This window comes from Phocoena sinus, unplaced genomic scaffold, assembly GCF_008692025.1.
Source record: "Phocoena sinus isolate mPhoSin1 unplaced genomic scaffold, mPhoSin1.pri scaffold_45_arrow_ctg1, whole genome shotgun sequence".
In the NCBI taxonomy this organism is placed as follows: Eukaryota; Metazoa; Chordata; class Mammalia; order Artiodactyla; family Phocoenidae; genus Phocoena; species Phocoena sinus.
The window spans coordinates 21,253-44,211 of record NW_022605665.1 but is presented as its reverse complement, the minus strand read 5'-3'; the positions used below and the strand labels follow the sequence as shown (position 1 = coordinate 44,211).

Sequence of the window (22,959 nt, the reverse complement as noted above, 5' to 3'; positions counted from 1 at the left end):
ATGGGATCAATAGCAGAATAATTGAGGCAGAAGAACGGATAAGTGACCTGGAAGATAAAAGAGTGGAAATAACCACTGCAGAGCAGAATAAAGAAAAAAGAATGAAAAGAACTGAGGACAGTCTCAGAGACCTCTGGGACAACATTAAACGCAACAACATTCGAATTATAGGGGTTCCAGAAGAAGAGCAAAAGAAAGGGACTGAGAAAATTGTTGAAGAGATTATAGTTGAAAACTTCCCTAATATGGGAAAGGAAATAGTTAATCAAGTCTAGGAAGCACAGAGTCCCATACAGGAAAAATCCAAGGAGAAATACGCCAAGACACATATTAATCAAACTGTCAAAAATTAAATACAAAGAAAACATATTAAAAGCAGCAAGGGAAAAATAACACACAAGGGAATCCCCATAAGGTTAACAGCTGATCTTTCAGCAGAAACTCTGCAAGCCAGAAGGGACTGGCAGGACATATTTAAAGTGATGAAGGGGCTTCCCTGGTGGCGCAGTGGTTGAGAGTCTGCCTGCCGATGCAGGGGACACGGGTTCGTGCCCCGGTCCGGGAAGATCCCACATGCCGCGGAGCGGCTGGGCCCGTGAGCCATGGCCGCTGAGCCTGCGCGTCCGGAGCCTGTGCTCCGCAACGGGAGAGGCCACAACAGTGAGAGGCCCGCGTACCGCAAAAAAAAAAAAAAAAAAAAAAAAATAAAGTGATGAAGGAGCAAAACCTGCAACCAAGATTACTCTACCCAGCAAGGATCTCATTCAGATTTGATGGAGAAATTAAAACCTTTACAGACAAGCAAAAGCTGAGAGAGTTCAGCACCACCAAACCAGCTCTACAACAACTGCTAAAGGAACTTCTCTAGGTAAGAAGCACAAGAGAAGGAAGAGACCTACAATAACGAAGCCAAGACAATTAAGAAAATGGGAATAGGAACATACATATCGATAATTACCTTAAATGCAAATGGACTAAATGCTCCCACCAAAAGACACAGATTGGCTGACTGGATACAAAAACAAGACCCATATATTTGCTGTCTACAAGAGACCCACTTCAGACCTAGGGACACATACAGACCGAAAGTAAGGGGATGGAAAAAGATATTTCATGCAAATGGAAACCAAAAGAAAGCTGGAGTAGCAATTCTCACATCAGACAAAATAGACTTTAAAATAAAGACTATTAGAAGAGACAAAGAAGGACACTACATAATGATCAAGGGATCGATCCAAGAAGAAGATATTAACAATTGTAAATATTTATGCACCCAACATAGGAGCACCTCAATACATAAGGCAAATACTAACAGCCATAAAAGGGGAAATGGACAGTAACACATTCATAGTAGGGGACTTTAACACCCCACTTTCACCAATGGACAGATCATCCAAAACGAAAATAAATAAGGAAATACAACCTTTAAATGATACATTAAACAAGATGGACTTAATTGACATTTATAGGACATTCCATCCAAAAACAACAGAATACACATTTTTCTCAAGTGCTCACGGAACATTCTCCAGGAGAGATCATATCTTGGGTCACAAATCAAGCCTTGGTAAATTTAAGAAAACTGAAATTGTATCAAGTATCTTTTCTGACCACAATGCTATGAGACTAGATATCAATTACAGGAAATGATCTGTAAAAAATACAAAAACACATGGAGGTTAAACAATACACTACTTAATAACAAAGTGATCACTGAAGAAATCAAGGAGGAAGTCAACAAATACCTAGAAACAAATGACAATGGAGACACGACGACCCAAAACCTATGGGATGCAGCAAAAGCAATTCTAAGAGGGATGTTTATAGCAATACAATCCTACCTTCAGAAACAGGAAACATCTTGAATAAACAACCTAACCTTGCACCTAAAGCAATTAAAGAAAAAAGAACAAAGAAACCCCAAAGTTAGCAGAAGGAAAGAAATCACAAAGATCAGATCAGAAATAAATGAAAAAGAAATGAAGGAAACGATAGCAAAGATCAATAAAATTAAAAGCTGAGAGTCATGGACATATACACACTAACAAACATAGTAAGGTAGATAGCTAGGGGGAAGCAGCTGCAAGGCACAGGATATTAGCTCGGTGCTTTGTGACAGCCTGGAGGGGTGGGATACGGAGAGTGGGAGGGAGGGAGACGCAAGAGGGAAGACATAGGGGAACATATGTATATGTATAACTGATTCACTTTGTTATAAAACAGAAACTAACACACCATTGTAAAGCAATTATACCCCAATAAAGATGTTTAAAAAAAAAAAGCTGGTTCTTTAAGAAGATAAACAAAATTGATAAACCATTAGCCAGACTCATCAACAAAAAAAGGGAGAAGACTCAAATCAATAGAATTAGAAATGGAACAGGAGAAGTAACAACTGACACTGCAGAAATACAAAAGATCACGAGAGATTACTACATGCAACTCTATGCCAACCTGGAAGAAATGGACAAATTCTTAGAAAGGCAAAACCTGCCAAGACTGAATCAGGAAGAAATAGAAAATATGAACAGACCAATCACAAGCACTGAAATTGAAACTGTGATTAAAAATCTTCCAACAAACAAAAGCCCAGGACCAGATGGCTTCACAGGTGAATTCTATCAAACATTTAGAGAAGAGCTAACACCTATCCTTCTCAAACTCTTCCAAAATATAGCAGAGGGAGGAACACTCCCAAACTCATTCTACAAGGCCACCATCACCCTGATACCAACACCAGACAAGGATGTCACAAAGAAAGAAAACTACAGGCCAATATCACTGATGAACATAGATGCAAAAATCCTCAACAAAATACTAGCAAACAGAATCCAACAGCCCATTAAACAGATCATACACCATGATCAAGTGGGGTTTATTCCAGGAATGCAAGGATTCTTCAATATACGCAAATCAATCAACGTGATACACCATATTAACAAATTGAAGGAGAAAAACCATATGATCATCTCAATAGATGCAGAGAAAGCTTTTGACAAAATTCAACACCCATTTATGATAAAAGCCCTGCAGAAAGTAGGCATAGAGGGAACTTTCCTCAACATAATAAAGGCCGTGTATGACAAACCCACAGCTAACATCGTCCTCAATGGTGAAAAACTGAAAGCATTTCCACTAAGATCAGGAAGACAAGACACGGTTGCCCACTCACACCACTCTTATTCAACATAGTTTTGGAAGTTTTAGCCACAGCAATCAGAGAAGAAAAGGAAATAAGAGGAATCCAAATCGGAAAAGAAGTAAAGCTGTCACTATTTGCAGATGACATGATACTATACATAGAGAATCCTAAAGATGCTACTATAAAACTACTAGAGCTAATCAATGAATTTGGGAAAGTAGCAGGATACAAAATTAATGCACAGAAATCTCTAGCACTCCTATACACTAATGATGAAAAATCTGAAAGTGAAATCAAGGAAACACTCGTATTTACCATTGCAACAAAAAGAATAAAATATCTAGGAATAATCCTACCTAAGGAGAGAAAAGACCTCTATGCAGAAAACTACAAGACACTGATGAAAGAAATTAAAGATGACACAAACAGATGGAGAGATATACCATGTTCCTGGATTGGAAGAATCAACATTGTGAAAATGACTCTAGTACCCAAAGCAATCTACACAATCAATGCGATCCCTATCAAACTACCACTGGCATTTTTCACAGAACTAGAACAAAAAATTTCACCATCTGTATGGAAACACAAAAGACCCCGAATAGCCAAAGCAATCTTGAGAACGAAAAACGGAGCTGGAGGAATCAGGCTCCCTGACTTCAGACTACACTACAAAGCTACAGTAATCAAGACAGTATGGTACTGGCACAAAAACGGAAAGATAGATCAATGGAACAGGAGAGAAAGCCCAGAGATAAACCCACGCACATATGGTCACCTTATCTTTAATAAAGGAGGCAGGAATGTACAGTGGACAGCCTCTTCAATAAGTGGTGCTGGGAAAACTGGATGGGTACATGTAAAAGCATGAGATTAGATCACTCCCTAACACCATACACAAAAATTAGCTCAAAATGGATTAAAGACCTAAATGTAAGGCCAGAAAGTATCAAACTCTTAGAGGAAAACATAGGCAGGACACTCTATGACATAAATCACAGCAAGATCCTTTTTGACCCACCTCCTAGAGAAATGGAAATAAAAACAAAAATAAACAAATGGGACCTAATGAAACTTAAAAGCTTTTGCACAGCAAAGGAAACCATAAACAAGACCAAAAGACAACCCACAGAATGGGAGACAATATTCGCAAATGAAGCAACTGACAAAGGATTAATCTCCAAAATTTACAAGCAGCTCATGCAGCTTAATAAGAAAAAAACAGACCACCCAATCCAAAAATGGGCAGAAAACCTAAATAGACATTTCTCCAAAGAAGATATACAGACTGCCAACAAACACATAAAAGAATGCTCAACATCACTAATCATTAGAGAAATGCAAATCAAAACTACAATGAGATATCATCTCACACCAGTCATAATGGCCATCATCAAAAACTCTAGAAACAATAAATGCTGTAGAGGGCATGGAGAAAAGGGAACCCTCTTGCACTGTTGGTGGGAATGTAAATTGATACAGCCACTGTGGAGAACAGTATGGAGGTTCCTTAAAAAACTACAAATAGAACTTAAGAAACTACAAATAGAACACCATATGACCCAGAAATCCCACTACTAGGCATATACCCTGAGAAAACCATAATTCAAGAAGAGTCACGCACCAAAATGTTCATTGCAGCTCTATTTACAATATCCCAGAAATGGAAACAACCTAAATGTCCATCATTGGATGAATGGATAAAGAAGATGTGGCACATATATACAATGGAATATTACTCAGCCATAAAAAGAAACGAAATTGAGCTATTTGTAATGAGGTGGATAGACCTAGAGTCTGTCATACAGAGTGAAGTCAGTCAGAAGGAGAGAGACAAATACCGTATGCTAACACATATATATGGAATTTAAGAAAAAAAATGTCATGAAGAACCTCGTGGTAAAACAGGAATAAAGACACAGACCTACTAGAGAATGGACTTGAGGATATGGGGAGGGGGAAGGGTAAGCTGTGACAAAGCGAGAGAGAGGCATGGACTACCAAACGTAAGGTAGATAGCTAGTGGGAATCAGCCGCATAGCACAGGGAGATCAGCTCGGTGCTTTGTGACCGCCTGGAGGGGTGGGATAGGGAGGGTGGGAGGGAGACGCAAGAGGGAAGAGATATGGGAACATATGTATATGTGTAACTGATTCATTTTGTTGTAAAGCAGAAACTAACGCACCATTGTAAAGCAATTATACTCCAATAAAGATGTAAAGAAAAAGGAAAAGACAAGAAAACCACATGAATAAACCCTGGTACATCCATACAACTGAATACTATGCAGCTATATAGAAATGAGCAAGCAAGCAAGAAAGCCCTCTATGTGCTGGTATGCAGTAATTTTCAGGCTATCTTTTATTTTTAGCATTTCAGAATTTTCATTTTTTCTGCATTATCAATACAGTTTTATTTCTTTTTTGTTTTCCTTTTTTAATTGAAGTATAGTTGATGTAGGATATCTTCTTAAGTGAAAAAATGCCAAGTACAGAAGTGTCTATAGAAAATATCCTTTGTGTAAGAAAGAAAAGGGAATAAAAATACATACACATAATTCCATTCCTCAGCATATGCCCAAAAGAATTAAAAACAAGTGTTCAAACAAAAACTGGTACACAAACGTTCACTGCAGCACTGGTCACAATAACCAAAAGATGGAAACAACCCAAAAGCACTACAACTAATAAATGAATAAACAAAACGTGGTCTATCCTTGCAATCTAATAGTTCAGCCCTAAAGAGGAATGAAGTACTGATTCATGCTACAGCATGAACGAACCTTGAAAACACTATGCTAAATGAAACAGGTCAGACACAAATGTTCACATAATTGCATGATTCCCACTGTATGAAATATTCAAAATAGGAAATCCAGAGACAGAAAGCGGTTAGCAGTTGCCAGGGGCTGAGGGAAGGAAGACTCGGGAATGACTGCTTAATGGGTATGAGTTTCCATCTGGTGTGAAAGAATGTTCTGCAACTGGATAATGGTCATGGTTGCAAACACCGTTAATGCACTAACTGTCACAGATGATAAATTTTCTGTTATGTACTTTTCATGTGCCTAAGACTATGAAAAGATTTGTAGCACATTTGTGAAAAACATAAGACAGGGGAATTTAATTTTTTAAAGAGCTCATTTGGAGCAGTTTGAAAAGAGAATATAGGCAATGGTCAAAATGTTTAGTAAACAAAATTCAGGTCCTAATAAAGAGTATCAAAACAGAAGGTCAATAGAGGTTTGACTAGCAAGGAAGGCTTCACTAAGGGGCTTTAATCTCACCATTGTAGGTTAGCAGGAATTAGATAGGACAACAGGAAACAGAGAAAGAACAGGAGTCAACATTTGAGATGAAATTCTTGCACAATTTTAGGGCTTCTGTTTTGTTTTTGTTTTTTTCTTTCTTTCTTTCCGGTTTTTTTTTCCTTGGCCGTGCCACGCAACATGCGGGATCTTAGATCTTAGTTCCCCAAGTAGGGATCGAACCCAGGCCCCCTGCAATGGAAGTGCGGAGTCTTAACAACTGGACCGCCAGGGAAGTCCCCAATTTGATTTGTTTTATTCGTTTTCCCACTGACTTTTCTTCATTGGGATTTAGTTGATGTTTTTCTCTCTGTTTGAAAACAACATGCCAGGGACTGGATCTACACCAAAAAGAGTTGACCTTTTACTCCCAGGCAAAACTCTACGATTTCTTCTGAGGGTTTAAAGTGGATTGCGGAATTCCATTTCCATTCTGAAGATCTTGGGACCTTACTGGGCTCCTTGGGAAAGACACTGAAACAGCAGCGACTTGTGGGTGAATGGTGACAAAGCATGGAACAGATTTCTAAGATTAGTTCTCCTTCAGAATGTCAAGTCATTCTCTCCACTGACGTATTAGTGGGAAACGCTAACATAATGATTACAGAAACAGAGATGGTTCATTTATTCAATAAGCGCTGCACATTTTCTTTGCACTTGCTATTGTGATCAGCACTGAGATGATCAGGACGTGGGTCCTTTCCTCGAGAACCTCCCTGTCCAGTCCAATCTCCTAATTTATAGCTGACAAAACTAATGTCCAGAGAGGTGATAGGACTCATTCAAGATGATATAATTAACAACGCCAGAAACTAACACAAACCTCCTCACTTTAGGGAGGTGAAAAATCACATGGGCTCACTTCATCCTCTTCTTCAAGGACTCATAAAAAGTAGGAATAACACAATTAGCCACACTACTATCTAATGGTAGGTACCAGTGTGTAGCGTTCCTACATGACACAGGTTGGCAGAAACCAGGAAGATAATCCACATAATTTAACTAATGAATGAACGAATAACATCCCACATGAAAAAAACATATACAACCTTATTTTTTTGTAAAGGGGAACACAGGAAGGATAATTAGAAACTAATAAAAATGGAGATGGGGAGAAATGAAGTAGAAAGCATAGAGGTGAGAGTAAAAGTTATCTAGTCTATTTCTTGAATATCATTTTGATTTTTAAGCCATAAAAATGTTTTACAATACTCAAAAACTAAAATTAAAACAAAAGAAAAAAAAGGATATTTTTAAAAGCCTAAATTCAAATACAAGCAAAAACAAATGAACCTCTGTAGTAAACTGATACTACAGCACAGAAAAAAATTACTTCATATAGCTTCTAAACACAACACCGTCACCATACACCCTCAGTAGGATATATGCCAAGAACAAATAAAACTGCAAAGAGGACTTCCCCGGTGGTCCAGTGGTTAAGACTCCGTGATTCCACTGCAGGGGGCACGGGTTCAATCCCTGGTGGGGGAAGTTCCCCATACCATGCAGTGCGGCCAAAAACAAATTTTAAAAACTGCAAAGAAATTGTAAACTATACTTAGAAGGGTTGTTGCTAGAGGTATAGGTTTAGTAATTCTAAATTTCCCAAAATTATTCTGAGTATATTTTAGAAGACAAGGGTTTTCACTGAGGGTGAAGCTAAACACAAATATAGATTGGGAAAATGAAGTACGCTGTGGTTTTACACTTGAATCGAATGTATCAGTATGAATTCACAGCATACATGTATATATAATCTCCTAGCTCTGTTCACTGAAAGGGCCTAGAAACCATTACATCCCAGGAGCAACGAGCACATCCCTCCCCCAGATCTGCTACCATTCTCTACTAAAAGGGACCATGATTCTTGGGAGAAATAGGTGATTCCAGGTCTAGGACAGGAATCACCCAAGGAGAACCTGGAACATCTTGTTGGCCCAGAAAGCAAGGAAATGCTCAAAGACTGATGAGACCATGCCAAAAGGACAGGAGAGCCAGCTCAAAGGGTCTCCCACTGCCAAATTTGTGGTAATTTGCACATCAAACAAAAAAACAATGATAATGGATACTGAACTGTAACAGCACTTTTATTTAAATCCATGAGTTTGAAATGCTAATTTAAAAAAGGAGAGTAAGGGGAATTCCCCGGCAGTCCAGTGGTTAGCACTCGGCACTCTCACTGCCGGGCCAGGTTCAATCACTGGTTGGGGAACTAAGATCCCGCAAGCTGCACGGCGTGGCCAAAAAAAAAAAAAAAATGGGTAAAGATCATCAGTAGAGGCTGAAAGCACTGGGTAAAAGTTGGTGGGAAAAAGGGATATACACACACTGTTTCAAATTATCACCCCTATTTCCATTAATTAAAAAAGGTGGAAAGGTAGCTTCACAAGGAAGAGATCTGACAAACATCATCTTAAACCAAGAGATCAAACTTCTTTTCACCAGTAATGGGACAAACTCACCTTATGTGTCCCTGATATGAGTGGCAAGGACACAAGTTCATCTAAATTTTATTTTTGTCAAAATATTTAACCTGATTCTAAGCACAAAAAGACAATCAAGCAAATCCCAGGTTGTGGGACGTTCAGCAAAACAACCAGCCTAGTCGTTTTTTGTTTTTTGTTTTTTGAATTTTATTTTTGGCCACACAACATGGCTTGCCAGGATCTTAGTTCCCCGACCAGGGATCGAATCCACACCCTCGGCAGTGAAAGCATGGAGTCCTAACCACTGGACCCCCAGGGAATTCCCTGGTCCCTTTAAAAATGTCAATGTCATGAAAGACATTGGGCCAGAGAGGGAGGAAGGAGGGATGGTGCTGCTCTCTACACTAAATAAGACTAAAGAGACATGAAAAGCCAAGTGGACACTGCATTTTTAAAAACAGTTATAAAAGACATTATTGGGCTAACTGGGGAAATCTTAATATGGACAAAATCTTAGATAACATCCTGAGAATGGTACTGCGACTAAAAAGACAAGAACCCTTCCTTGTTCTTAGGAGATCACCACTGAAGCATGTCTACAACTTACTTTCAATAAATTCACCAAAAACAAAGTCTGCATGTATGTGTCTGGGAAAGGGGAAGAGGGACAAAGTGAACAAATGTCATAAAATGTTAATAATCTACAAATTAAGATGCAGACTTTCTGAAAAGGGTAAAGAGAGCACAGATTTTAGGTTTTGTGGCCACACAAGTCTCTTAAGCTGTTGCATATTCTTCTTTGAATTTTTCTTTTCTTTTTTTACACACACTTTAAAAATGTAAAAGCCATTCTTAGCTTGAGGGCTATATAGTAACAGGTATGATTTCCTTCTGGGGTAATGAAATCGATTGTGGTGATGGCTGTACTACTGTAACTATACTGAAAGCCACTGAAATGTTCACTTTAAATAGGTGAATTGTATGGTATGTTAATTATGTCTCAATAAAGCTGTTCAAAAATAAATGGGCCGGGCTTCCCTGGTGGCGCAGTGGTTGAGAGTCCGCCTGCCGATGCAGGGGACACGGGTTCGTGCCCCGGTCCGGGAGGATCCCACGTGCCGCGGAGCGGCTGGGCCCGTGAGCCATGGAGGCTGAGCCTGCGCGTCCGGAGCCACAAAAAAAAAAAAATAAATAAAAATAAATGGGCCGTAAGTGGGCCATAAACAAACTGGCCGTAAGTGGGCCACGGAGTGCTGACCAGTGATCTACCACTTGGTGGTAATAATGAACTAAACCAAAAAAACAAATACTGAAGGGAATTTCCCCCTCTCATTTTACAGGAACTAAGTCAGGCTTGTTTACTCAAAAAATTTTTTTTGCCAATGATTGTGTAGCTAAGAAACTATGACATACATTCATATCATTTTAAGTTTCAATTAAACAAAGCAAGTCGACAGAAGTTCTAAACCTTGTTATTGTACTGTACTTCTATCAAAGAGCTAAAATTCTAAGTATGTCACTTCAGTAGGAATGAAAAGACATCAATTCTTGCAGCCCCCAAAATTATCAAGTCTAAAATGACCACAGGACTAAAAGTTCCAAAATAAGTAAGACTAAACTCTTTGGATAACAGAGACATGATACTTCATTTCCTGGTTGTTTACGCTTTTTGCGTTTAATTTTCTACATAACTACGCTTCTTTCAACATTAGAACATTTTTTATACTGAAAAACAATTGTGGTAGGTCCTTTTTCCTTAAAGAAACTGTGTCAAAGTACCAAGTCGTCTGAAATTTTAGACAACTCTATATATCTCAAAATGCAGATACCTTTCTCATGGGAATCAAGGGCATGATCTTCAAGGTCATCATCAAAAATCTCTCGGCCGTCCTCCACATAGCCAATACCATCTGCAGGAACAAAATGTAATATCGGGATCAAATTTCTAAAATTGGCCAATAATATTTTAGCCATGACAAAAAGATTAAAAAAAAAACCTTTTATACCCACTCAGAGGTTCTCCTGGCCCAGGCCATTTTTAAGTGCAGCAGAATCCTGTTCAACCAGAAGTCAGATGAAACACAGCACCCACACACGTTTTCTGAGTCAAAACCAAAGGATATACAGTTGACCCTTGAACAACCTGGGGGTTAATCCACACATAACTTACAGTCAGCCATCAGCATCCACAGTTCTTCCAAATCTGCGGATTCAACCAACCACGGGCCATGTAGTACTGTAGTATTTAATACCGAAAAATATCCACATACAAGTGGACCCAAGCAGTTCAAACCCATATTGTTCAAGGATCCACTGAATACTATGCCTATTTAGGTGAACTAAGGTAATCACTTGGCCCATAGGATCAAAGTTTGCCACAATAGGATGCTTTACAGTACTTCTACTCTACCAGAAGAATAAAAAGTAAAAGAATCAGGCTTCCCTGGTGGGGCAGTGGTTGGGAGTCCACCTGCCGATGCGGGGGACGCGGGCTCGTGCCCCGGTGGGGGAAGATCCCACATGCCGCAGAGCGGCTGGGCCCGTGAGCCATGGTCGCTAAGCCTGCGCGTCCAGAGCCTGTGCTCCACAACGGGAGAGGCCACAACAGTGAGAGGCCCACATACCACAAAAAAAAAAAAAAAAAAAAAAAAAAAAAAAAAAAAAAAAAAGTAAAAGAATCAAGATCACCAGAAGTCAGGCTTCCCTGCTGGTGCAGTGGTTAAGAATCCGCCTGCCGATGCAGGAGACACTAGTTCAATCCCTGGTCTGGGAAGATCCCACATGCCACAGAGCAACTAAGCCCGTGCGCCACAACTACTGAGCCTGGAAAGCCGGCAATATAGCTGAGTTCAATTACAGAAGTAGGAACAAAAATATAGTGGCAGGCACAGTCTACACCCCCCTCCCTCTGCTCCGCGGTCAGCACTCACATGTCCAAGAAGTCAAGTCCCACAAACAGGAACCATCGAGCCTTCCACAAGGGCTGTAAGAACATGGGGACCAGCCTCTGCCCGGGGCCCCTGCCAAAGTTACTCTTCACGAGTACAGTCTCCTGTAATCCTCACAGCCATTCTGTGAGATAGAGTTTTCCTACGCCCCATCACATGGGGATGGCCCACAGGTTCCTTCCAATTGCTACAGTCATTTCCTGGAGGATTTATACTATAGCCTGAGGTGTGTGCCTGGCTTCTCCAAAATGTCCCTCAATAAACTTCCTATTCTTCTGATTCCACACCCTCAAATCATGCATTTGAGGAAAACCCAAACCAAAGGTATGACCTTAAGTTAGCGCCTTACATCTGCCCAAGCAAAGCAGCAACTCCACCGAGTGAGAAGCTACGAAAAGCAAATGATACAGTGCCTGGCAGGCGGTTTCTTCCCACATACCATCATCCACGATCCAGTCGTCATCCTGGCGGGCCTGGACCAGCTTCGAGTACTGTTCCTCATCAACTTCTTCATAAACACTTGTGAAGTCCTCTACCTGCCATCGTACAAGTTTGAGAGAGCTTCAAGTGGAGTGAAAGTGTTAAACAATTCTGATGAAAAAATTGTCAAATTCAAAGTGGAATGGCAGCCTGAAGGAGTAGCTGCAACCAAATCATGAGTTCTGACATTCAACACCACTGCAGGATTTTCCTTAAATAGACATCAATTAACTTAGTATTCCTTTTAGGTGGGTGTTAACATAAGATATTAAATGATTCCATTAGCATAATATACTTGTCACACCAGCAATTACTCATCTACTTCATAAAAAACAAACTGAATTATAGCCAATTCTTCATTAGCTGCTTTGGGGATTAGTCACTTGTAATTTTGAGACTGGTTTCTCCTGTACTTGGCAAGCCTGTAAGACATGCCACCTCCCTCTCCACTAGCTGATGGTGCCCCACAAATAGACAATAATCTTAATAACTGTTCAACCAACCAAATGTAATTCAAAAGGAAAATCTCCCCATCCATCCCCCTCCAAAAATCAGCAAAACACACACTATGGGTACACTAGAAATGGTTTTTGAGTGATCCCTATTTGTATTACCACTGATTCCCCACCATTTTCAGGTCTTAAAAACAGAGGGCAAGTGCGGAGAGAATGGCAAGGCCTGAAATCACACGGGCTGCCCGACCGCCAGAAGGACAGAACACCACAAACTACTGGCCTGAACGGAGCAGACCACCTCAGCACAGTTAAAGCAACAGACAGCATAGATGCACACCACTGCAGTGAGAATTTGGCGGGCTCCCATCTCCCAGATGAGAATTTGGTGGGCTGGTTAGCAAGAACTTAAAGATACCTTGTTAAAAACTCCCCCTTCTATTGACAGTTCTGCCTTTTCAAGTGGGGACTGGAGGAAACGACCAACTCCATCTGAAGAGCTAAGATTCTAGGAAAAAACACCTGGACACAGAGCTTTGAGAGCCTGATGGGTAGAGTTGACTGGATTTCTGCCACAACTACCTGGGCTTAGAGTAATTACAGGATTAAGCTTAGTTTTTACCTCCGGTTTAATCTACTCAACAGGGATCACTGGCAAACACTGATCTGGCCTTTGATCATTTGATGACAGAAATTACCTGCCCTACCAAATTAAGTTTTTGACAACCCAAACACAAACTAGTCTAATTAAAATGACTGTACTGACCAACTTTCTTTTTGAGGGGAGAGGGAACTGGCAAGGTTAGCTTTGTTGGCTTAAGTCTATTATGCATACTGTGTCTCTCGTTTAAGCAACTCATTTACATACTATCAAAAGACACCGGAAAACTATTTTTAAAAAATAGTGACAAAGCGAGAGAGAGGCATGGACATATATACACTACCAAACATAAGGTAGATAGCTAGTGGGAAGCAGCCGCATAGCACAGGGAGATCAGCTCCGTGCTTTGTGACCACCTAGAGGGGTGGGACAGGGAGGGTAGAAGGGAGGGAGACGCAAGCGGGAAGAGATATGGGAACATATGTATATATATAACTGATTCATTTTGTTGTGAAGCAGAAACTAACACACCACTGTAAAGCAATTATACTCTAATAAAGATGTTAAAAAAATAAAAATAAATAAATAAAAATAATAATAAATAAACAATAAAACAAATATTGTTCTAAAATATAAAATAAAATTTTAAAAAATTTTTTAAATATCATTTTGAGGGCTTCCCTGGTGGCGCAGTGGTTGAGAGTCCGCCTGCCGATGCAGGGACACGGGTTCGTGCGCCGGTCTGGGAAGATCCCACATGCCGCGGAGCGGCTGGGCCCGTGAGCCATGATTGCTGAGCCTGCACGTCCGGAGCCTGTGCTCCACAACGGGAGAGGCCACAGCAGTGAGAGGCCCGCGTACCGCAACAAAAAAATCATTTTGCGTTAAAAAGTCATTTTGACTCAATCTCTAAAAACACTGCTACTGCTCAGCTTGAACTCTTAGAGCCATGCCATTAACATCAGTGATTAATGGGAAATCAGTCACATTGTGTCAACATCTGAAATGCCCCACAGAACTCCTTTATAGAAGTACCTACATTAAAAATGCTTTACTCTTGCTTTACTGTAATCCTTTTAGCAACCCTTTATGATCTGGTTGACTCCCTTAACTTGAATGAATGGTGCCAAATGACAAAAATCCTCTTCTACTTGCTTACTACCCCAAAACAGAACAGGCCATGGCTAAACAGGCACATTCTGAAGCCAGGCTGCCTGGGTTCCAATCAAGGCTCTGCCACTGTGACCTCAGATACCTCCCATGCGAAATGCTGTTAATCACAGTATCTAATTTTATACGGTATTGGAAGGATCAAATAAATGAACATATTTGTAAAAGCACTTAGAACAGTGTTAGCTGAAAAACTGCATTAGTTGCTATTGTTGTTGTTGGTATTATTATTTTCTCATATTAATCACTTTCCAGCCCTGAGGCAGTTAAGATACTCAGGGAGTGCCCTCAACGTGAAGCTAGACAATGTTGTGCAGATGGTACCAATCTGCTTTTCTACCTGCAGGGCATCGACAGTGGGTAGAGGAAAAGAGCCAAAAGGGCATCACATTCAATCCTACACGCAGGACACAGCAGAGGGAAGGTCCAAGTCCCTACCGCGCTCCCCTTGCATATGAGATTAGAAACAACAATTCTCTCCAAGGAGCAGCAGTGCTGGGCTAGACTGCTCAATACCTTATGAGTAAAGTAAAAGCATCTGTAAGTTCCCTCAACGAAGCCATGGAACTTAGCAGAGATGCCGTGTGCTTACTAATTTTAAAAGCATCTGTAAGGCGCCTCATAGGAACTTTAAGAGTTCAGTAGTCTCCCATAACCTGTAAATCTACCTCATGCCCATATGTTGCATATTAAGAAATTACTATTATAAGAAGCTTTAAATATATGCATATTTCTAATCAGTGACAAAGGTGACATAAAATTATCTACAGGCTATGAATTAGATGAAGCACAGGAGAAAAAGCCCAGAAAAATGGTTACTTACTTCATATTTATACTTCTCACCAGCTTTAGCCCTTTTCAGTCTTTCCAGAGCTTCCTGTCGCCCTTTCTTTGATTTCTTCTCTCTCCGGGATCGAGAAGTTACAAAACTCCCTGAATCTGACACAGCTGAAAAGAAGCCAAATTTACATGAGATGTACAAAATTGTCAGCCATCTTCCCTCAAAAACAAAGCAAGTTTTTAGCCAATAGTAATATACAAGTTTAATGTTATACAAATGGATTCTTTTTATAATGGAAATAATTCACAAGCTCAGGGCTGAATCTGCAGCTCCTGTGTCTCTTCAGAAATTTCCAGCTGAAGCAACTGTTATTTTTTTTCCGCCAAAAAGAGAAAACTTCCAAATTCAACTGATATCCCCTGGAGACACTAAAGGGAGATCAGTCGTTAACCCACAACCTTTCCCAGGGAAGTGGCAGGCCGTTAAGTGGTTATAAAAGGGACAATTCATTTTGTGTTCTGTTAATCAACATTTGAAAGGCTTTGAGGAGCACCTGCTCTTTGCAAAGTACCAGGAGCTCTGAGAGACACAAAGATAAGAAAGACAGGGCCCACAGACTCACAGAATTTACAATCTGACCTGGGAGATACCTGGCAGACCTCGGAGATACTGTGGGTTCAGTTCCAGACCAACACCCATAAAGTGAATATAGCAATGAAGTTAGTCACACGAATTTTTTTTTTTTTGGTTTCCCAGGGCATATAAGGGTTATGTTTACACTATACCGTAGTCTATTAAGTATGCAAAAGCATTATGTCTTTAAAAATACTTTATTGGTAAAAACGCTAACCATCATCTGAGCCTTCAGTGAGTTGTAGTAACGTCCAAGATCCCTGATTACACGTCACCATAACAAATATAATAATGAAAAATGTGAAATGTGAGAATTACCAAAATAATGTTAACACAGGGACATGAAGTAATAAGCAAAGGCTGTTGGGAAAATGGCACCAACAGACTTGCCCGATGCAGGGATGCCACAATCTTCAATTTGTAAAAAAAAAAAGAAGTATCTGTGACGCACAATAAAGCGAGATATGCTTGTAAGTAGCAACTAACTCTAAAACAATTTTTAGAAGTAACACATGCCCTAACAGAGGTACAGATAAAGTGTCTGGGATTCCAAAGGAAGGATAAATTGGGGGTTGGGAGAATTTAACAAAGGTGGCTCTAAGGAGATTCTTGATTCCACCACTGATTTCCAGGCCTCATGCAGTTGGTTACGACATTAGAGGATGAGGTGAAAGATTACAAAGATTAAAATGTGTTTTGTAGAAAATTACTGAAGTACCAGAGAGCCTCAGTGGTCAGTCATTCAACTTTTGAATTACTCACACTTTGGGTCATCATAAACTGACCACCTCACACACACGTACTGAAAAGATTTCATCCACAGAATGAAGACTTTCATATGCCAGCTGATGAATACCCAAGCCAAGCAAGACAGTGCCTCCTGCCAGCGATGAGCTGAGGCTCAGCACGACTGCCACCTATGTCTGTGAAATTGAGTACTGTATTGTATTTGTGTTAATTATTTTATAAAAAGTAGTAAGCACAGAAAAGGAGAAGTATTGATAACAGGCATCCTAAAAGCTCCAACCCCCCTGGAACATTCATAACAACATTCAGCTGTTTGACTAAGTGTTTGAAATAGAAGATGCAATTTACAGAACATGTACCAAGTGCTGGCAATAAACTGTTGAAAACTGTATCTTAAAGGTGAGGCATAATTAGAGATTTTTTTTCCCTAGCTTTCTGGAAATGGAATCTCTCTATAACATCTCAGCCTATTGTTTGACTTTCACATTTGACTTTTAAATCCATTTTCAGAAAGGCATTAAGGAATGCAGGTACTTAATGATGACAGCCACAAAATCTTGGGTGTCACTCAAATGATTTCAAAAAATCGTGAGCAGGCCTACATGAAAAGGTTTTGGAGATTATGGAACATGACCACTGAGAGTGAAAAGGTGGCCTCAGTGTATTCCCTTCAAGACTCCCTTGACTCCTTTGTCAGATTATTCTGACAAAAACCATAGGTTTTCAATAAGACGTACTCCACAGGCAACGATGTGCCACTCTAAGGGTTTGGGGTACAATTACAAATAGGACAGAGTTGCCGGTCCTCAAGGGGCTCCCAGTCAAGGAAAGCAAAAAGACCTGAGGCTCCCACCATCACAGAAAGATGGTGCCATATTAGAGGTAGGAAGCCAGTATTGAGGAAATGTAGAAAAGAGAGCCATTAATTTTGCCTGGGAAATCAGAGAAGGCTTCACAGGGGAGGTTTCCAACACAGAAAGAGTAGAATTTCACTATCAGAGTACAGGGTAACAAGGGGCACAAGCAAAGGAAAAGGCATGAGCCAAATTACAAAGGGATGAAAATGCAAGGTGTATTTAGAAACCAAGAGGAAGTCAATGTGGAAGGTAAGCTGGACATGAGAGCATAGAGTGAGTGGGAGGAGATTAGGATGAAGCGGCACAACCAGGCTCTGCCACTTACTGCGTGACGTGAGACAACCACTTAACCTCTCTGAGCTACAGTGGCCAGGTGTCTCGTTGTTTTTTAAGCTGCCCAGCATCAGAATCTGTGAAGTCCCCCCTCCTTTATGCCCTTGCAGCTAGGGCATGGGCATATAAAATAGGCCCTCCAATTATGAACACCTGCTCAGACTTTAAATCACAAGCCAGTGTGACAAGGAAAGGGGGACGGCTGATGGAAGATTCTAGAGGTAACAAGAGCTACAGGAGGATTGAGCACCTGGAACAACAGTGCCAGCAATGTCCCAAGGTACTTGAAGGCTCTAGTTTCAAGTACTTGGCCATGGTTGGCAACAACCTCCTCAATGGACCAGTTTTGTGGCATGATTTTAACCACTGTTCCTAGCTAAGGTGCCCCCTGACTGGCTCTCCGGAGTTTGTGAACACCACGATATCCTTCAGATAAATTCCTTTTCGGTTTAAATCAACTAGAGTTGGTTCCTGTAGCCTACACCTAAGGACTCTAACGCAGAGCCTCAGGGTCCTCATATGTGAAATGGAGATAATCATGTCTGCTTCATAAAGTTCTTAAGGATTAAATGAAGATGCTTGGCTTACTTTGTACTCAGCAATACAGGAGCTCACTTAATGTGTATGTGTGTGTGTGTACAGATGCACACACATATGCCAACACCTCACAATTAGCACTAACATGGTCTAGCTTCTAGAAAACAAAAATAAAGCAAAGCCGTTTTCTCAGGGAAGCCCCAATATAGCACTGCATATAATTACATGTTTACCATCTCAACTCCATGAAGACAAAAACCATGCCCAGCTTACCTACCACTGTAAAACCAGAGCCTGACAGAATGCCTATACCTCGTAGGTACATAATGAATATTTGCCGAATGAACCACTGTACCTGCTTTTTTAAATCATTAAACTCTCCCCTATCCATTTCCATATACAGTAACAGCTAGTTATAGACCTTTCAACTTTTCACAGCCACCCCATCTTCTAATACTTAAGGAGAAAAAAGGCCTAAATTTTCCTTTATGGAATATGTCTCCAATGCTTCAAGTAGGTAAGTTAGCAAAAAAAAAAAAAAAAAAAGCAGCAGCATGAAAAAAATCCAGTTACCAAAGTTTAAATATTTGGTTCAAAATTACCATCTGGAGTACCCCCACCACCCCCCAAGGCAGACACACACAAGGCTGCAACAGTCTTTCAGGTAACAATCTTTCCAAGTCAGCTGGAAAGGAAAAATTCCAGTCACAAGTCCCCAGCCACTCATCAACACCATGACTTAAGAGGGATCTCGAGACTGCACGATGTCCTCCAAAGAGTGATTTCTTGATGTTCACGGAGAACGTAGTTTTTAGGGTGAAGAAAGGTCTTAGCGACATATCACTGATGGAGGGCTGCAAAGACTGTTCACATACATCCCACATCCCATTTGTAATTCAGGCTAGTGGGCTCTCCAAAACAAATTGTCTTAAAAAGCGAAAGGCTAGAAGAACAAATTGAAATCTGTGATTCACGACTAGGTGAATGCAAAGGAAGCTAATTAGGAAGCAAGTTCTCATTAATGGTGATGTATTTGAGTGACAGGAGATGTGATGCTTGAGCTGAGAGAGTGAAGCACCTAATTTTAAGTTGGAAGTTCACTGAAGTGAAGTCACACTTTAGTTGCACACTGCTCAAAACTCAGAAATCAGACAAATCCATTTGCATTTTTGTATTCTATTTTTGGAAATGGAATACTACCACTGAAAACGGAGTAATATACAAGGCATCCGAAATGCTGCTGAACTGATACTTTTTTTTTTAGAAGCTTCACCTGAGATGACTAGATTGTGAACACTATTTCTGTGCGGCACCTGAAGAACTTTCCATAGAATTTGAAAAAAAATTGTTAATGCATAAAGTACAAAGACAAAACGCGTTTGTATCTTCACGTGACAGCACTTAGAGCTTTCTTTCCTGCTGAGGTACAACGTGTAACAATCTCCCCAGCAGTTTCTACCAAGGGAAGGGCGCACATCCGTTCCGTCCCAGCCCTCAAGCGGACACCTGGGGCGGGAGCAATGAAATACTTTCGGCCAGTACTGTGCCCCACCGGGGCCAGTCTCATGAAGGTGTGCCCAGCACGTGGGATGAGATTCACCAAAAGAAATAAAAAGAAAGGCAGCCAAGTGCGGAGACCCGCAGTGAGAGAGGTGAGGCAGCCTCCCAAACAAAAAGCCCCGCAGGGGGTTGCTCGGGCTTGCCAGGACCCAACAGCCCTGCAAAGAAGACCTGTCCGAGGCCTCACAGGTTCCAGTCCTGGACGTCCGAGGTCCGCGCCCAAAGAGACCGGCGGGTCAACCCGGGCGTGCGCCTACCTAAGAAAAAAATAAAACAGAGCCCCCACCACCCGCAATCATGCCACAGTCTCCGCACTCCCAACTGGGGACCCTGCGCGCGGGGTCATCTCTCACCGCTCGCCCCGAGGTCGCAGTCATCGCCGTACACCAGCGCCATGGTCCCGGAGTCTTCCGATTCCGCGCCAACCAGCCCGAAACTGGCGCGGAGGCCGACACAGGCGCCACCCAGAAAGCCAATCAGCAGCTCCGGAGGCTGCCGACTTCCGTCCGGAAGGCCACTGACGTGCCGCGCCGCGCCGCGCCGCGCCCCGCCCCCGGCCTTCCCGCGGGCGCGCGTTTGGCGCCCCGTGATGACCCCTTAGGGAAAAGAGCGAGCGGCGGGGGAGGCCGTGGAGAGCAGAAAAAGAAAGCGGTCGGGCGCTGGAAAAGAGCCTCCTGGAGACTCGCTGCGCAGGCGCACCCATGCTGATGGGAAAAGATTTGGGCCCCTTGGAGTAGGAGCTTTCTGGTTCTGAGGGTTGATTTTCCGAGAAAAGAGGCGCGGGAGGCAGTAGGGTGGGCGTGGTTGAACGGGCTTCCCAGGAGCCTGGGAAAACGACTGCCTACTGCTGCGCACTCGGAGTCTTGCCTGATACTTTGCTTCTCTGAGTACGAATACAGTCGCTGTGTGATATATGGTATTGCAATATATGCACCAAGTTAACCAAAAGATCAAAAATACCATCACCAATACGGGGCCTCCCGATGTGGTGCAGTTGGAAAAAAGGAACAATATCACCTATATAGTCTTCTTGCAAATAATGCTTAACCTGAATCTAACCATGAAGAAACAATCAGATGTATTCAAAACGTAGAACAATCTGTAAAACAACTGGCCTGGACTCCTGCAAAATGTCAATGTTATGAAAGATAAAAAGGGCATTAGATTCTAGTGTTTGGTACAATGCGTGCAATGTATGCACCTCACATATTGTTTTTTTTTCATTTATTGTTTAATAGTAAAACCAGAGACGTCTACATGTATATCTTAACTAGAGAGCACTATTTAAAGCAAGATCTTAGAATGAGAATTAACCATCTGGTTAATTCTTTCTACAATTTGTGTAGAATTAACTTTAACCATTAAGGCCAATACATCTGAACACTTCTCAAACCCACTAGTGCACAGGGCTCTTGGTCCCCCCCACCCCCTACCCCTCCCCCACTACCCCATCCAGAACAAAGTTAGATCCATGCCCTCAAGTGATTCAACATGAATTATTGACCAATGGACAAATCTTTTGTGATAATTGAGCCCTGGCTCATAGCATAAACTTGCAATGTCATCGTGAATAAAACCTGGCCCCAAAGACAAATAGCTGTACCAATGCTTCAGAATCTTCTAAACCAGCTGCATGAACTAATACTTGGGGATGAAACCAGAATTATTCTGGGAATTATTAAAGGTATTGGAGCAATTAAGAAAGCATTATGAGTTAGAACATTGATGGTATAGTGAGTCAATAGTGAATTTTAGATTAATCCTTTGTCCGGTGATTCATTTGTAAATATTTTCTCCCATTCTGAGGGTTGTCTTTTCATCCTGTTTGTAGTTTCCTTTGCTTTGAAAAAGCTTATACGTTTCATTAGGTCCCATTTGTTTATTTTTCTTTTAATTTCCATTACTCTAGGAGGTGGATCAAAAATGATCTTGCTGTGATTTATGTCAGTGTTCTTCCTATGTATTCCTCTAAGAGTTTTATAGTGTCCAGTCTTACATTTAGGTCTCTAACCCATTTTGAGTTAATTTTTGTGTATGGTGTTAAGGAGTGTTCTAGTTTCATTCTTTTACATGTAGCTGTCCAGTTTTCCCAGCACCACTTATTGAAGAGGCTGTCTTTTCTCCATTATATATCCTTGCCTCCTTTGTCATAGATTAGTTGACCATAGGTGCATGGGTTTATCTCTGGGCTTTCTATCCTGTTCCATTGATCTATATTTCTGTTTCTGTGCCAGTACCATACTGTCTTGATTACTGTAGCTTTGTAGTGTAGTCTGAAGTCAGGGAGTCTGATTTCTCCAGCTCCATTTTTTTCCCTCAGGACTGCTTTGGCTATTCAGGGTCTTTTGTGTCTCCATACAAATTTTAAGACTTTTTGTTCTAGTTCTGTAAAAAACGCCATTGGTAATTTGAGAGGGATTGCATTGAATCTGTAGATTGCTTTGGGTAGTATAGTCACTTTCACAATATTGACTCTTCCAATCCAAGAACATGGTATATCTCTCCATCTGTTTGTATCATCTTTAATTTCTTTCATCAGTGTCTTATAGTTTTCTGCATACAGGTCTTTTGTCTCCCCAAGTAGGTTTATTCCTAGGTATTTTATTCTTTTTGTTGCAATGGTAAATGGGGGTGTTTCCTTAATTTCTCTTTCGGACTTTTCATCATTAGTGTATAGGAATGCAAGAGATTTCTGTGCATTAATTTTGTATCCTGCAACTTTACCAAATTCATTGATTACCTCTAGTAGTTTTCTGGTGGCATCTTTAGGATTCTCTGTGTATAGTATCATGTCATCTGCAAACAGTGACAGTTTTACTTCTTCTTTTCCAATTTGTGTTCCTTTTATTCCTTTGCAAAAATATTTGCAAATGAATCAACGGACAAAGGATTAATCTCCAAAATATATAAACAGCTCATGCAGCTCAATATTAAAAAAACAAACAACCCAATCAAAAAGTGGGCAGAAGGCCTAAATAGACATTT

General features: G+C 41.0%; 1 protein-coding gene across 1 annotated transcript; it reads right to left on the bottom strand.

The window, feature by feature from the left end:
- Positions 1–9,700: 9,700 nt before the first annotated feature.
- On the bottom strand, positions 9,701–20,428 carry LOC116748313 (DNA polymerase alpha catalytic subunit-like). Its single transcript, XM_032621069.1, has 4 exons — positions 20,328–20,428; positions 15,350–15,474; positions 12,263–12,359; positions 9,701–10,785 (listed from the first exon to the last, which is right to left on the bottom strand). Exons 1-4 carry the CDS (start codon positions 20,368–20,370, stop codon positions 10,646–10,648), a joined length of 405 nt encoding a protein of 134 aa, XP_032476960.1. The 5' UTR covers positions 20,371–20,428; the 3' UTR covers positions 9,701–10,645.
- Between the last annotated feature and the right edge of the window lie 2,531 nt (positions 20,429–22,959).

Excerpts from the sequence above, each read along its gene's own strand:
- LOC116748313 (XM_032621069.1), bottom strand. The coding sequence starts at position 20,370 with ATGGCGCTGGTGTACGGCGATGACTGCGACCTCGGGGCGAGCG. Across the intron at positions 15,475-20,327 it reads CTGCGACCTCGGGGCGAGCG|CTGTGTCAGATTCAGGGAGT; the intron begins GTGAGAGATGAC and ends GCTTCTTTTCAG. Across the intron at positions 12,360-15,349 it reads GTGAGAAGTATAAATATGAA|GTAGAGGACTTCACAAGTGT; the intron begins GTAAGTAACCAT and ends GTACGATGGCAG.